The sequence below is a fragment of the Varanus komodoensis genome, unplaced genomic scaffold (genome assembly GCF_004798865.1).
Source record: "Varanus komodoensis strain SLA01 unplaced genomic scaffold, ASM479886v1 scaffold122, whole genome shotgun sequence".
In the NCBI taxonomy this organism is placed as follows: domain Eukaryota; kingdom Metazoa; phylum Chordata; class Lepidosauria; order Squamata; family Varanidae; genus Varanus; species Varanus komodoensis.
In genome coordinates, this window is record NW_025335356.1 from 286,086 (window position 1) to 303,345 (window position 17,260).

At 49.6% G+C, this 17,260-nt stretch overlaps 1 protein-coding gene across 1 annotated transcript; it reads left to right on the forward strand.

The window, feature by feature from the left end:
- Positions 1–1,636: 1,636 nt before the first annotated feature.
- On the forward strand, positions 1,637–4,142 carry FAM187B (family with sequence similarity 187 member B). The gene is made up of 2 exons (XM_044422237.1): positions 1,637–2,469; positions 3,803–4,142. Exons 1-2 carry the CDS (start codon positions 1,637–1,639, stop codon positions 4,140–4,142), a joined length of 1,173 nt encoding a protein of 390 aa, XP_044278172.1.
- The last annotated feature ends 13,118 nt before the right edge of the window (positions 4,143–17,260 follow it).

Consider the following 17,260-nt stretch of genomic DNA (forward strand, 5'->3'; position numbering starts at 1 on the left):
TGCAAGAGGCTGCTCCATTGGTCAGAAACAAATTCTTAGCATGTGCCACACTTTGAACTGAGTGAAGGATGAAGGGCCGGTCATTATTTTTGCCCACTAGGAGTGCAGAGATCTCTGCACTTGCGATGAAACTGGCAACCCGGGCAGCCCTAGCTGTAAAAAAGGCCAACTCCGTGAGAGGTGTGATCAGGAAAGAACTGAAAATAAAACTGCCATTGTCATACTGCCACTGCACCTTAGGATTTTGTAGAATCGAAAAAAATGCAGAAAAGGCGCTTAAAATAACCAGGGGGCGGAAGTAGCTCCCCTTCCAGGAAAGTTTGCAACAGCCGAGATCATTTTGTTTGGTCACAAAGTTGTGCCTGACTTGCGACCCCATGGACCACAGCACGCCAGGCCCCGGCCCTCCACTGTCTTCCGGAGTTCACCCAGATTCATGTTCCTTGCACCAGGGACCCCATCCAGCCACCTCGTCCTCTGCTGTCCCCTTCTTATGCCTTCAGTCTTTCTTACCTTGCAGTACAATATTATGATGTTAAAAGGATTTGCATCCCAGTCATAATTTTAAGGCAACAGATTGATTGCTCTCTTGCCTTTTAAAATATCATTTCTTGTTTAATTCTTTGAAGGCTGCAGTGGCTTTGCCCTCCTTACCTCTTGCTCTGGAGCATCTCTCTTCTGTTTTCTCCCCTCCACAACCGCTTCCAAGCCACAAACATACAGCCTCTGTGATGTGGCCAACTTCCTTTACTTGTGGGCAGGATTTCCCACATAGTTGATGGGACCAGAAGGACAGCACTAAAGCAAGAAGTCTTTTCTCCTTGTCCCTTGTCTCCTTGTCCCTATTTTCTATTCTCTCATGATCTCTTTCTCTATCCTTTTAATGGCCCCCTTTCTTTTCTTCCTTTACACTTTGTATAGGTCCAGCCCATACACTTTTATCAAGAGAAGTGCTTCTCTAACTACGCCATCAACAATCATTCTGCTGCAGCCACGTTTACTAGTTTTCTGTTGATACATAGGATTGGGCCAGGCAAAGAAATGGCAGCGCCATCATTTCTTCCTACCAGTTGTTTATTAAGACGACTCATTATTTTGATCAAGCAAGGCATGGATTGGAAGGGGTGAATCATTTGGAGGGGGGGCAGAGAAAGCCTCAGGGACCACTCTAGCTGGACTCCCCTGCCCCTTCCCCTTCTTCTGCCAACTTCCCTTCCTCTGGGAAGGACTCCAAGCATGGGGGGGGGGGGGTGAGGATTGCATCATGCACCTGCCCTAGACTCTACCGACTTGTCCCAAGGCCATGATCCACCCTCTGCCCTGAGGGGTGGAAACTTCCAATTAAAAATGAAGCAAACATTGTTTATCGTGGTTTTATCATGCTTATATTACTTGTAAGCTGCCTTTGTGGTAATAACAGAAGTAATAAATGCCACTCTGCAGTCTCTGCCTGGAAATAAGACAACAATGTTCCACAACAGCCTTGGCTCAGGCGATTCAGGACCCTGGATTGCGAAACAGCAGAGTTTGGGTGGCCATTGTGACATCACCCTTTTTGCTTACCATGATGACATCACAGTGAGGTCAGCTGGAACTTTCCTTCCCAGTCCCCCTTGCAGTGGATGCTCAACTGGCCATGTCCTGTCGGGCGACTTCCGTGGTGCTGCTCCTGGGCCTGGCCTTGGCTGTGGCCGAGGGCGACCTGTACGAAGGCTACTCCCTGGGCTCATCGTGCCTCCCGGGCCACCCGTGCATCCTCGCCTTTATCTCTGAGAACCCCATGATCCTGCATTGCCCTCGTGTGTACTTCCGAGACCACGTCAGCTGGCAGTACCTCGACCCCGCCTGGGTGCAGGAGCAGCCCGCCACCTTCCAGTGCTCAAGGGGCTCCTTTTCGCCTGTGCTCATCCATGCCAAGTTGCAGAGGCTACACTTCAAATCCCAGCTCCTTGCTGGAAACCTGTATATCCTAAGCCCCAGCGTGGAGGACTCTGGGTTGTACACCTGCAGCGCAGGGGATGCCACCATCGCCTACTACCACGTGGATTTCCAGGATGCGGGGTACATCCACGTCTCACACGCTAAGCTGGGGGAGGCCACCCTGGACAACACCACGGTCAAGTTAGCAAGTGGGGACGTGGCCACACTTTTTACTTCGTGGAGTCCTTGGCAGGCTTGTGATCGCTGCAGCCAGCCTGGAGAAAGGAAGCAGGTGGGATACTGCTACGTCCAGGTGACTGGGAAGGACCATCAGCTGAAAAAGCCTCTTCCTTGTGGAATGGCCAGAAGGAAGCATCCCACGTTGCCATGGCGGGGACCAGAGCTGAGAGTGGAAACCTGCCAGGTGCCCTGCGCTGCATCGTTCTTACTGGGCCAGGACAAGCCCAACGTGGAGCTACCTCTTGTCTTCGCTACCTACCATCCCCAGCTCAAGGCCCACCTACACTGCCCAGCCTCTTCCATTTACAGGTACAGAGCTCAGGCTACGTCCTGCTCCCTCCCTGGGAATGGAGAAGGAAATGAGGTGTCAGTGGAGAGAAGGACAGGGTTCTGGTGCATTCAGCAGTTGCACAGGGCAGGCCATTGAGCTGGTGTGGCTTTTCTCACCGCTCCAGGACAAGATGGGGCCGTGGAAATTCCCTCTTCTACACGACTGTTAAAGGTTCAGGAAGGGAGCTACCGTGTGTTATGGTGATGAGGCTGAGCCGTGGACCAAGAATTCCTTGCAGCACAGGAGTCCCGTTTCTATCTCTGGACCAATACCCCTGTCACTCAGTCCTCCAAACAGCAATGGTTTTATCTGCAAGTGTCCATAGGGGCTAGAAACATGTTTCTTAAATATTCCCCACACATACTTTTCAGGCTTCTGTACATGCTATATTCTGAACATAAGACTGGGCAAGCAGGGGATAAACATGCTTTTAGCTCTTAGGGGCATTTGCAGATAAAATCTAAAATAGGTTAACACTGTAGCCTCTGTGTGATCACCCAAATTTCTGGATTTTCTAACTGGGTGTGAGTGACACAGAATTCTAAGTAACGTTGGTGTCATAAGGAGCTTGCTGTAGGAATGAAGAAACAATCCGCCTATGCATTTCCACAACACTTTCTTTCGGGCATTTCGTAAGCTCTCAATAAACTTGAACTGGTTAATGATTGACGGGTTACAGGAAACTTTCACCTCCAAGCACCGTTCAGTTTGACCATTTTCAGCAAGGTGTTTTTAGATGAAAAGCTGTGTAGAGATGTAGCTGAATGACATTTGAGGGGAATGTTTACAAATCTATCCATGTACATCCAGCATGGATAGGACAGAATCCAGCAAGTCCAGCATCAGGGATTGGTCTTCCCGGGGGCCTAGGCAGCCCCAAGCCCCAGTGGAGGGCGCACTTCCAGGCCTTGGAGCCCGCTGGCCGGCCATATTTCTCCTCCTTGCCATACCTGTCTCTTCTTTTCTCCCTCTTTCGGGGGCAGTGAGAAGAGATAGAAGGGCTCATCCTCTCCCTTCTGGGGAAGTAATTCTGACTGGGCCCAGAGAAAGAAGAAGGCAAATAACATTGGCAAGGGAGGAGGAGGTGGCCGTGGAGGCTGGCAGTATCGGACAAGGGAAAGCCTGAGCATGTCTTGCCCAAAGCGTCTGTTCCACAAAAAAATAATTTAAGCAGCTCAAGCTCATGCAATTGGTTAACTGAGCGTCCTTTATTTGGCTAAGAGCCTTTTTTCTGTCTGCAAAAATTTCGGAGGTGTCTGCCTGCCTGGATCCCACCCAGCATGTGCTAAATGTCGTTCTTTCCTCGTTCAGCCCTGTTTACTGGCAGGAAGGCCCCACCTCACTGACACGCCTCGGACTCCTCCAGAAGAACAGCTCCCAGAGCCTGGACAAAGCCACCGGGGGTGGGATCCTGCACCTCTCCTTCCAGAATGACCTGCACAGTGAATTCTACAATTGCTATGTCAGTGGGCACCTGGCGGGCAAGTTTCTGGTGGCCTCGCCTGGTTCCATGGCGCTTTCCGGGGAGCTGTCCCACACCTACTTGGTCATCGAAGCCCTGGTCGTGGGGCTGTCTATTTTCCTCGTCTTCCTGATGTTCCTCAGCATCATCCAGTCCTGTCGGAGGAAGCCAGGAACCACCATGGTCTAAAAATGCAGCATCATGGACATCGCAGGCATGGGGCCGTGGAGGGCTGACTAATAAAGAGATTGCCTGGCGGTGCATCCCAGGTCGGCTGAGCTTTGCAGCTGCAAGAAGGGAGGGGGAAGCTCAGAGTCAATGCTGGTAGGAGTCCTTCCGCATGATGCCAGGAAAAGCAGGGCCTTGTGGAGTACGAGGACCAAACCATACGTTCCATCCATGGAAGCTTTTCACAAAGTGTTCTTAATGCTGCCGAATCCATCAGAAGAAACATCTCTGTGCGTCCTGATCTGGCATCATTTTCCTAATCCAGGTTGTGGCACTGCACCAACCTCCTGCCCAGATCCCACTTCTCCCGCACTGCGAACGGCCCCTAAGGTGATGCTTATTGCAGACAGAATCTCTGAGACCTGTTGAGGCAGGAAACGTCCTGCAACTCCCAGGCTTTTCCCTGGCCAGCATAATAGGACGTGTTTTCTAAGCCTGTTCCCTATGGCCTTCCTGCCACTCAAATGCAGTGCCTTGGAGTCTCTTTAAACATAACTGAAGGAGTTTGTTGAATTTGGGAATTTGCAAATAGAAACAGGCCAATTTTCAGTAGGGAAAAATGGTGGGAGCCACAAGACATTTAATTTGCTGCATTAAGCCTGACCCCTTCGTTCCTTCTGCCCTTCCTTCCTTCCTTCCTTCCTTCCTTCCTTCCTTCCTTCCTTCATCTTCCTTCCTGGCAGCTTTAGGAAGGGCACAATTCTACAGCCTCCTAAAACTGTTCTGGGGGCCACAGGATTCCAGGCTGCCAAACCCCTGCCCCGTCTCTCTGAGGATGGAAGCATGTCTATGCCAGGGCTGGGGCTGATTACTCTCGGCGGCCAGCTTCCTTCTCCAGGCACTCGCGGGCACTTGTTCTAGGCAGCTGAAAACGGCCATCGAGATAAAATGCGCAGGGCAAGGCGGAGTGGTGGGAGGCTGTCCCGCTGCGGCCTGCTTCAGCCGTTGCCCGGCCGCTGCCTCTGAGGGCACGGGCTTCCATGCCTCTAGGGCAGAAGTGGTGGGGCTGTGGCCAAGCCGGCTTTGGCGAAAGCAAGATTAATGTGTACTAACGCCAAGGTTAGTACTGGGCACGATGCACTGACTCTGGCGCTAGAGGGCGCTGTGGGATCAGCACTGACTGCTCTCTCTCTCTCTCTCTCTCTCTCTCTCTCTCTCTCTCTCTGTGTGTGTGTGTGTGTGTGTGTGTGTGTGTGTGTGATTGAGAGAGAGAGAGAGCGAGAGCGAGAGCGAGAGAGAGAGAGAGAGAGAGAGAGAGAGAGAGAGAGAGAGACTGTGCGAGAAGATGGGCAGCTGGGCAGCTACTTGTCAGCGATCACCGTGCCTTAAATCTAGCCAGGGCTCGGTCTGGCACCTTGCTTCCATCCCCCTCCCAATATGTGAAGTAGGAGTCAAGAAATAGGTTGGAACTCATCCAATCCTCTTTTGGTACCTTTTAAAAAATTTATTTATTTAAAGCTTTTATATCCTGTCCGACTACAAAGTCTTGGGACAGTCTTTTTCAGACTTCTCTACCTTTATAATGGCTTTGTGTCTTGCAATTCATGGCAGAAAGCCAAACTGTGGGTGAAAAGTCAGACTATAGCTTATACCTGTTGACATGGCTGGGGAGGGGAGCCTCTGAGCATGTACTGAGTGCTGCTCCTCACTGACCCCAGTAATTCTAAAATAAAAATACATTTGCCACACATACCTAGCATGAAAGGAATGGGCTTTAGGCAGGTCGGAAGCCTGGCAGTAAACCCGTTTCCACAACAATGTGGGCAGTGCGTTCTTGGGCTTTCATGTTGCATGAACCTCCCAAGGTGGCTTGTGCATGGGCAGAACAGCCCACGGCTTATTGAGTGGGTTGTTCTGCCCATGATGGGTAGCTGTGTCAATGGTGGGTACAAGGAATCGGGAATCCCCAAGGCCAGGGGGGCAGAACGCCCTTGCCGCCCCTGACATGGGCCACCCAAACAAGCTCCGGCCCCCAGCTGACCCCTCGGTGCCCAAGTGGCTCCTGCAGCGGCTGACACTTCCCTTCCTCCCTGATGTTGTGCTAGGTGAAGTGACCGTGGCAAACCCCAGATGGCCCACGGACCGGGGCGGGGGGCGGGGGGAGGAAAGACTTGGCCAAGATAACCCCTAGGGTGCCTGCAGGAAGCCGAGGGAGGCAGAGAGAAAGAGGACAACCCACTGCAACCCACTCATCCGCCAGGACTCCCCCTGGTGGTTCACACAAGAGCCAATCCGCCGAGGCTTTTGCCAGGTTACACGACGTGCAAACGTGCAGCATGTTGAAGGAGCCCTTGGAGGTCGTGCATTCCAGCTCTGTGCCCCTGAAGGGTCTTACCGGGGGAACCCCAGGCTGCTGCGGACAGTGGAGGGCGTTCAACAGCAACAGGTACAAAGGTTTGTTCTTAGGTACGAGATGTGAAGAGACCCGAGAGCCTGATGGTGCATGTTTACTTTATTTATTTAAAGGTTTTCTATGCCATCCAATACCACAGTCTCTGGACGGCTTACAAAAAGCAACCACAACATACCAGCAAACAACACTATCTCTGACCATTAGTGATAAAATCAAAGATAAAACCAATTAAATATTAAAATGTCAGGAAAATAAAAAGGGTTTTGCCTGATGCTGAAAAGAATAAAGTGACGGCGCCAGGCAAACCTCCCTGGGGAGCATGTTCCAAAGTCAGGGTGCCACCACTGAAAAGGCCCTTCTCCGGGTAGCTACCCCCCTAATTTCCTTCAAAGAGGGCTCCCGGAGAAGGACCTCTGCCTCAGAGCTCAAGGGGTGGGCCGGCACATAGGGAAGAAGATGCTCCTTTAGGTACGTATCCAGGATGCAGGCCATTTAGGGCCTTATAGGTCATTACCAGCACCTTAAATTGGGCCCAGACTTCAATTGGCAGCCAGTATAGATGGCATAGGACTGGCATGATGTGGGAGTATCTGCCGGTCCCCGAAAATAACCTGGCAGCTCAATTCTGTTTAGACAGAGAGGAGGCCTAAGCTCTCTGCTCTTAAAGCACTTTGCAGTCACAAAGCCCAAAATTAAGAATAAAATAGCCATAGGTAAAAAATTAAGTCACGTACAATAGAAGCATCAAAGTAATAGAATATGAAACATGAAACATTCTTAAACGCATTAAAACATGCAGACATGCAGGAGCCACGTGGGGCTAGAATCATAAGAGTAGGAAGGAGCCCTGAAGGTCATCTGGTCCAGCCCTGTGCCGTTCTGCATCCCCGACAAATTGCTGCCCAGACAGCTGATCCTTGATGCAGTGTCCCTCGTTTTTGTACACATGGGTTGCTTCTCATATAAGGTCCTGGGACTGCAGAGCAGAAGGACACTCGCTTCTGGCTTCTGCAGCGGCTGGTCAAGGGACTAGGGGCTGCCTGGGGGCTGCAGCACTGCTTCCTCAGGCCTCGTCCGGCCTCGTGTCTCAGCCTGAGAGGCAGGCACGGCAGGGCCGCTTGGCTCTCCATTCCTGCCAGAAAGAGCCCTCTGCTCTTCCGAGAGCCCACAGACCAGCCAGATTCCAGATTCTGGAGCAAACACTCTGATGCATTAAATGGACAAGTGCATTTACTGTGTCGGCCTCATTTTTCTTATAAAAAGAGCCATTCCCTATAGTGGGGGAGGGGTCAGGATCACAGGGTCAACCCCCCCCCCCCCCCCGCCCAGGGATGCAATCCTGTGCAGATCGTTAAGCTGAAACTGCTGCTCATGGCAAGAAGGAAATGGCTCTTGCCCTAACTCTTCCCTGGCCTGGTTGGGCTACAGTTCCCATCATCCCCAGCTCCCATGGCAGAGTTGCGCCCCTTTGAGGCAGGCTAGCAAACATTTCAGCTTTCTGACCCCACAGGAGCATGCATCGATCAAATGCTGCCAACCGTGAGCCCGGGGCTCTCTGGAATATGTCTGCTGCTTGTTTACAGATACGGGGTGGATGCAGGGGTGCTCCGGGCAGCTGGGAGCTGCGGGAGTTCAAACCAGAGTGCTCCAGGGCCAGTAAAACGGTCAGCGCCCCCCCCCCCCCAGCAGAGTGCATAGAAACATCCACACGCTTCACCCCGGGACAATAAGGCGATTCTCTGCCTCCAACTGCAGTGGCTTAGCAGCCAGGGCAGCCTTTGTCTCCACAATGAATCACACACCCGGTGCACACGGTGGCTGTCGACTGACTCATGCCCACTCACAACCGCAGCCTTTGTGTCCAGCTCCCAGGATGGCGCAGCGGGCGACTGACACGGCTCCCCCGCCCTGTGCCAGGGACAGCACAGGGTGCAAGGGCACTGCCTCTTTCCACGGAGGAAGCAAACTCTCGCCCGCTCCTTCCTGGGGGAAACCAGGCACTGGGCTCGAGGTGCCCACATCGCACACCCAAAAGGCAGGGGCGGACAAGAGGGGCTCCGGAGGCTGAGCAGCACGCTCCGTGCCACCTGCCCCCCAGCGCCTCCTGCATCCGAGTCGGCCGGGGGTCCGGCTTCCCCAAAGCACGCTGAGCCGGACGGCGCCTGTGCGTGGGCCCTCGGCGTCTCTGCACGGCCAGTCAGGGCCGCAGGTGCCTGGCATACGCCGCACAGCCCTGTTGCCGCTGGAGGGCTGCCAAGGGGCCGCTAGGCCTCATCTCCCTGTGAGGGAGCATTTATATAATGACACATGCTCATTAGCATATCCATGTGGTGCATTTAAATTGTAAATGTGTAGTCACATAAGGACGAGCAGCTCTGCTTTCAGAAAGAAGCACATTTTAAGTGCCACCCAACCCAGAAAATACCTAATCGTTTGCTGTGAAGCAACTGCCCTCGTTTGCAGAAATCACCCTTATATGGCCCGGACCTCGTGCTCCTCGCATATTTGCTGTGGGACTGTGAGGCTGCTTGAGCCCCCGGGGCAGCCAAATGACTGTGAATCCATACAAGGGGTATTTCTGAGCATGCAGCCTCTTGTAATCCACAGATAAAAACATGCATGGCACATGTTTTCTTATATCAAAGATATGGCTAACCAAGTCCACCACTACCATCTTGCTATATTACACTTTTACCAGGGCTCACAGGGATGCAGGACACATACTTTTTAATTAACAGGATGCTGATCTCATCTGCCCACCTTCACTACTCAGAATTCCTGCCTCTCTGATCTTATATCTAATCCTTACAATAGCTAGGGAACAATAATCTTTCCCTCCCCCACCCCCAGAGTAATATGTTGTTTCCAACAGACCTCCTCCCAATGGAGGTAACATGAATAGAAATGGTTTGTTGATATGGGTTAACATGGCTGCATTTTGGGGTCCTGGCAGTGGGGACTGTCATGATGAGCCCCCGCACTTCAAAATGTGGCACTCCACCAGTTGCTCGCACCCCACTTCTCTGAGTGTGGAGAATTCCGGGTTGCAAACATGTAATCTGGTTTGCTTTCCTGTTAATGAGTTCATTGGAATCGTATGATGTTTTGTAGAACTTCAATTGCGTTTATTTGCATAGTCTGAGCAAACAGCTGGACCTTGCCACAAGTTAACCTGTTCTACATGGGGCTGCCTTGAAAAACAGCTCAGAAGCTTCAGCTAGCATAGGCACTGGTTGCTTGTGGGAGCCGGGCAACCTGAATACAGAGCACTAATTGGCACTGCCTGCCCATCTATTTCCAGACCCGACTTAATGTGCTGGTGATCACCTTTAAAGTTCTGAGCAGTTTGGGAGTGAGTCCTTTGAAGGGCTGCTGCCTTGTACATGAACCTGCCCGAGGCCTTCGCTCTGCCATGGTGTGGCCATTGTGTGGCTCGTGTACCCAGAACCTGGTTTTGTGCAATGAGTTCCCTAGAAGCAAACAGTGGACCCCAGCTCCCAAGTCTGGTCCTATTCAAGTTGGAGGGGGCCTTGCAGGCTACCTCTTCCAAGCTATGCCTCATGTTGAAAATCCTGCGCTAGAGCATAGCTAACAGATGGCTCCCAGTTCTCTGCTTGAAGACTTCCAGCAAAGTAATTGGCTCCATCACTCTTACTATCACAGCAAGTCTCCTCCCGCATGGTGCCCACAGCTTCCTCTACGAACGTGCATGCCGAGGTTCTAATGCGGAGCCCCCAGGGTCCCTGCACCCTTTATTGTATTTTCTGTTTTTTAATACAAGTGCATGGGTCACCTATATCCATAGCAAGGAAAGCATATGGAACACACACAGCTTTCTAGTGCTTAAACAGAGGTTTCAACAGGAGCAGAGCAAACATTCAACAAGGTACCCATTTGAAGATGGTGTCTGTACATCACTCATTCAGTTAGCAAAATGTTGCGATGTCCTCAATGCTTTGCATTATCAGAGGCAGGTGTTTGTCCTTCCGATGTTGAAACTGTTTGTTTAGTCGCAAAGCCATGCCTGACCCCGTGGACAACATTCCTCCAGGCTCTCCTGCCGTCCACCATCCCTTGTAGCCCACCCAAGCTCACACCCACCCAGCCAGCTCATCCTCTGCCGTCCTCTTCCCCTTTTCCGCCGATCGTTCCCAGCATCAGAGTCTTCTTAATGAGCTGTTCTTTCCCATTAGGTGGCCAAAGTTGAATTTTCATGTTGAAATAGCGGTCTTTTAGTTGTTCAAAGGGCACGAGAATCCATTTGCAGCAGTCCTATCTTATTTTCCATGAAGCAAATGAGTAATTTAAAAGAGTGAATATTAAAAATTGTTCCAGTACAAAATGTGTTTATTAACCTCCCCGTAAAAAGAAGGGACTGCTGGACAGCGCCAGATCATATGCTTAAAGGAAGCATTAGCCGTATCGCACCGCCAGCAATGAGCTAAGCTGGACAATCACTTATTGGAGATGCTTGGTGTCCAATGGGCATGAAAGAAAAGAGGCAGCCTATGTTCCATAGAAACGACAACTAGACAATCCACAAATTAGACATTTTGTGTTGCTGCCAAAACAGTTTCTCAAATTCCCAAACGTGCCATGGTCCCAAAGGGTTTGAAACCCCTGGTCGAGAAGCTGCTCTTAAAGAAATAGCATCTCAGGGAGAAAGGCGTGAATGTGCCGCACCAAGCCTGGCCTGGCTTAAGCTGCAAGCATCTTTGTGATGACATGGTCTCCGTGAAATTCCATTGGATTCACTTCCAAGTGCACAAGCATGTAACATAAGAGGATTTGTGCTGGATCAAACCAAAGTCCGGTATTCTGTTCACATGATGTCCATCACAAGCAGGGCATGAGGGCAATCTAAGGAGCATTGTGACTAAATAAATAATATGCTTACCTTACATTATTGCTTCCCTTTGATAAGACACTCCTGCCAATCTGAGCACTCCTTCAATGACAGCCAAATCTCCTGGAGAATTTAGAGCAGTGGTGGATAAGTTGTGGCCCTCCCAGATATCACTGCGCTGCAATTTGCATCTTCCCTTACCATTGGCCACCCGACACCTGGAGGGCCACATGTTCCATCTGTCCCATGGAGGCCTTGTGCTGGGGGCAGATTCAGAATGATGGGGACCACTGGGCATGAAGGAATGCCTCACCAAAAAGGAGGACATGCATTTCCAAAAAGTGGACATGGGTTTGCATAAAATGCTCATGTGCACATTTATAAATGTAGATGCAACTTTAGAAATAATTATGGTGATTTAACCAGAAATACCCTACAGGCACCATGCATAAGGGTCTGACCAGGAGAAATGTCTGTCCAGTCGGCCATCCAGGCACTAAGTGTGGATAGGCAAGGGGTCCTCTGGTTCCCAACCTGAATGGGACCAGGTGGCCTTTCAAATAGAGCTACCCTGTGTCAGAGATGACACATGACCTTGCACAGGGATTTGTTGTCCTTTTGGGCCACGGTGGTCCTCTGAATGAGTGACTATCTTCCGAAATGACCTACCCTTGACAGCCCTGCTCGGCTCTTGCAAGTCCAAGGCTGTGACTTCCTTTACGGAATGCATCCACCCCAAAGCTCTTCTTCCTCTTCTTCTGCTGCTTGCAACTTTCACAGGCAGCCTTGCCTTCTCCAGTGAGTCTCGCCTTCTCATGATGTGCCCACAGTTCAGCAGCCTCAGTTTCATCACTGCTGCTTCCAGGGCAAGTTGTGGCTTGTTTTGATCCAGGACCCACTTGTTCATCCTTCTGTCAGTCAAGGGCATTTACAAAGCTCTCCTCCAGCGCCATGTTTCAAATGCATGCATTTTGAATGCAGCTTTCCCACCCATGCATAATGATGGAGACGGATACATAATGATGTGGACGGTCAGAATGTCCACATGGTGCTTCTGGGCAGGGCAGAAAAAACACCTGAGGCATTTGCAAGGCCAGAATATTTTATGTTATTTTCAAGGAATATATATGCCTCTTTTCAAATAAAACAGCAGAATACAGAAATGGACACATCACAAAGCGATGAGATTTTAAAGGCAGAAAATAACAACCTGAACTTAGAATAGATAATATCTTCCCCGTGACTTACATAATTGGAAACAAGCTCATTGAATGTGTGCTTATTTATTTCAGGGTAGACCATCTTTTCAGTGTACCTTTAGTAAAAATGAAACAAACAAAACAAAACAAAACACCCATATATAACAAGACTGATATTTTTTAAAAGCAATAATAGCATGGGCACAAGAGTGGCAAAATGAATACAATCCTGCAAAACGATGCCATAAAATTAAAATCAGTTATAAAACATGCTGAAGTGCTTGAATGTATTTGCATTTGCCAAGATTGTTTCTGTTCTAACCCCCACCGTTTAGAACCCCCACCAGTCTTTGATGATGTATTTCTGCAGGTAACAACAGTATCCATGCGAAGGCAGGAGAGGACCCTGCAAAGGCGAAGAGCTTTAAAGTCTGCAGTTTTAGTCCTGCTCCGAAACAGAACTGAGCAAAGGAAGCAGGCCTAACATAAAAGTGAAGGGCTCACCCCTCCCTTGAGGTGTCTCTCAGTTTTAATTAGCATTTGTACTGTCATCGGATGCATTAGTCTAACGGGTAGATAGACAGCCCTAAGTTCATCCCCTCCCTGCCTCCTAGGTCTATTTTAGATAGTAAGCCCCTTGGAGTAGGAGCCTGTCAACATATCCATTGCAAAGTATTATTTACACAGAGGGTAAAATGCTACCACCACAACCACTAGCAGGAATAAGATGACATTATTCACTGCAAGCACGGCTTGGCAAGGTTCGCTGTGCAGCAAGATCGCAGATCCCCGTTGACTTCTGCAGAGCATTCCTTTCCTGCTCTTCCTTCGGTTTTCCCACCCTGGCCTGCCTCTCCCTCTCCACCCTCCATCAATACTTAAGCCCAGTTGCCACGCCTGCCGCATCTGCACATCACTTCATCCCGACATCATCTCACCACGGCTGTTCCTTGCGCTCAAGTGACACAGGAGCCTTTTGTTCCAGAGTTGCCGGTTTCTCCCTGTGAGCTGATCTTCCTCGACTTGGCCACTGGGGCTGGCATACCCTGGCACCCCTGGCTGGCTCTGGAGAGTTGTCTGGCTTCCCAGGACTTACTTCTTCGTGGAAAGCAAGTACAAGAACCTTGATCTCGGATTCTGGGTGAGTTCTGAGTTTTGCTGTTCGGCTGGCTGGCTTCTGGAGCAAGAGAAGCCCTGGATGATCCTTGAGGGCTTTGGCAATGCTTAACTGTTGTGGATCAAAGTATCAGAGGGTCAGGAAAGATTGTGGCATCAGCCCCACTGATACATTTTGGGCAGGGCCTTGGGGGCAGAGCCCCCAAATCCTTAGCTCAGTCCACCCTACACCCAAAATTATCATGTAGAAAGCTACAGTCGATAGGGCATCTGATAAGCTATGATTCAAGTGAGTTTAAAATCCAAAATTGCACATACTGAGTATTTTTAAAAATCAGTTTTGTGATTGTTCTTTTTCTAACATACCAAGCATGTAGGAGAAGTTGTAACGAACAGTGTGGTAGTAGAGGGTGGCATGAAGAGAAATGCTCGTTGTGTCTTTCGCAGCATACATGGGCACACCTGACTGCATGCAAGACTAGTAAGCCTGGGGTTTAAAGCTGCGTGTTTGCACCAGAGGTCAGCCCTGAGAATCGGACTTGAGAACATCCACTCAGGATATTTACCTGTCTTTTGGAAGAAAAGGTATGGCCGATGAGCCACCTTTGACTCAGCAATCAAAATGGTCCAAGCTTTTTGATCCTGCAAAATTTTAATCAGGATACAGAGACAAAAAGCTTGATTACAATTTCACTCTGAAGAAATGGGTGGGGATGTTTCCAAGTTGCGGGGAGAGAAAGAGAATAAAATTGAGATTTGATCTATACAGAACAAATTTACAGATTTGAACTATTCAGCTCTATAACAGAATAAATAGGCAGAATTCCACAGAATCCTATGCTGAGAACTTTATCACTTCAGACTCCAGCTGTGGGGTGAGGGCCAATTTTCAAATGCTCCCCTATAGAAAATCTACCCGCAAGTGGGTGGGGGAACGACTGGGCTAGAACTTTCCTGAATCCTGATGTACTAGATTTCTCTTTTCTTTCTTTTGTTTTAATGCTCATTATTTAGAGAGAATGTTTACATGAGAGAGAGCCTTTAGAAATGGTTATCTTCTCCTGCAGTTGTGCTAAATTCAAGATTCTGTCACTACATCCTGTTGCATTTGAAGAAATGCACAGAGTGACGTCTACATTTTAATGTGGCATTGCCCTTTTCAATTGCATGTCTATCGTGGACCTACATGAATTCATCCATTTCTGGCTTAAAGTATGGGAGCAAGAGATACGTGGTCAATAGGTTGTCTTCTGTTTTGGAAGGGATCACCGCAGAATGGGGACAGAGTAGAACACTTCATCACCTCTGGAACTGAACAGCTGGATGTGGAGAAGTCTTAGGCCACTTTGAAAGTCTCACTCTTTCAACTTGTTGGAAAGCAACAAGTGGGGTGGGCAACTCCAGAGGGTCTAGGAAGCAATCCCTCTGCCTGCGTACCGCCGGGGATGTTTTTTAATCTTTAAGTGTATTATTTGTTATCTATATGTTTTAATTATGTTGTGAGCTGCCCCGAGGCTTTGTTGCGATGGGGGCGGCATAGAAATGTTTTAAATCAATCAATCAATCAATCAATCAATCTCTGCCCCCACCACTACTGCCCAGTTGCAGCTGCCAGCATGGAAGGGCTGCTTTGCTTTCAAGTTATCTGTGTTTGTTACTGTGCTCTTGCAGCACTGAATTTCAGTGGCAAACTACACTTCGTTGTATCAAGAAGAGGGGGAAATGGCCTCTGTTTGGCTGTGTAGGACTTATTTCTGGCTAAGCAGCTACTGAATCATGTCATTCTTTATTTTATGTCACTGTCTAGAGATCCATAGGGTTTCCTGGTGTCCCAGCTCCAATCTTAGGGAAGAGTCCCAGTACTGGAGCTGGGACTCCATGTTGGGAGTGCCCTCCCAGCTCTTGCAGCCAACATGGAAAGAACCAGTCCAGTGGCTTCTCTGAGATCATGGAAGCAACCCTGAAGAAAGGGCTTTGGGGCATCCTTGGGTGGGGAGCATGGGGACTGGCACCATCAGGATGTGTGGGATCCTGCTGGTACCCCAGCCTCCCTCCCTCCCCACCTGAAGCTGAAGCTGGCCCTTTGCAGGGTGTGGGGGGCACAGCAGCTGCCTTCACCTTCAAGTCCCTCCAGCTCCACTCAAGATGCCTCAGTCCTCCAGGACTGAAGGGCCATGAGTATTCCTGTGGGAACCTATGGGATGTATTCCATAGGATACGCCCTAAATTTACTATAAACTGAAAGAGCAGCATAAATTAAAAGAGCAGGCTGATGTGGAACTGAGAGTCGCAAAATCCAGATCAAACAAGATATAAAATAGGAATGCAAAAGTCATGTTACATGGCATGTAACACTGGCGGTGCAGGAGCAGCATGCAAGGAGAGGGGCTGCATAGCCGAGTGGCAGAGAGCCTTGTTTTGCATGCCAAAGGTCCCCGGTTCAATCCCAGCAACGCCAATTGAAATGTTTTCAAGTGCAGGGTGGCCATGTGCCCTACTTTACAGAGGGCCATCCTCCATCTGAAGGCTTCCATCTACTATTTGATCCACGCCACTTCTGGTTTACAGAGAAAGAGTGGGTTGCACCCTTGACACTTGCAAGACCCCAGACTCAGAGGCCTGCGTGCATTCTTCCGGGCAGGAAGAATGGCAGAGGCATTCTCCTCTCCCTGCTCGGTGGCCAGTGTCGTATTTCGGAGCGGGAGAAAAGGAGGCTGGAGCCCCCCAGAATGTCTTCTAATCAAGTGGCCACTGCCTCCTCCTCTGCACAGCCACCCCAACATATACCCCCTCTGCCCCTTCTCCTATCAGAGAAGCAACTGGCATCGTTCTTTCCATGCCCGCTGCAGAGAGAAGGGAATCTGAGTGCAGATCTCCAGCTCCGAGGTTGGGTGTCTGTCGCCAACCTCGGATGCAGGAATCTGAAGCATCATGGCCCCCAGCTAATGCCTGCTTAGTGTCATCCAACAGGGGGCAGCAGAAACACATCAACATTGTGAAGGCAGCTCTGAACAGCGCAAGCCAAAGTTTTAGCAGCAGGTTTAGTTTTCTGCAGCTACAGCTGTATTCATCACATCCACTCCCTGGCAAAATATATTTATGTGCTTAGTCTGCGTGATTTTAGCTGGCTGGGGACATATTAGTCAGAAGGACAATTTAAAGCAAATGTACTTCACACATTGCTAGAAGCAAATATTCTGCATCAGCAGATGGGTTGGGCTCAGATCGTGTGACTTTTTGGTCCTTTCCAACTCTACTGTTCCATTTGTGATACTTTTCAAACCCACAGAACATTTGAGAACCTACAGTGTCATCCAGCCTGAATCAAAGTATATTTTCGTAGCCATGAATAAATTGTTAGTCTTGTGGAATACTGAGGACTAATAAATTGATTCTGGCAGAAGGTTTTGCAGACACTGTTTGCTTCAGCCAATGCATGAAGTGTTATGTTTAAGTCAAGTTGACAGATTTATATACATATACTTAGGGATGGATTGTAATGAATTTGATCCAAGGGAGTTGAAATCCAAAAACTACAGATGCTGATGCAAATTGCAACCGTTAA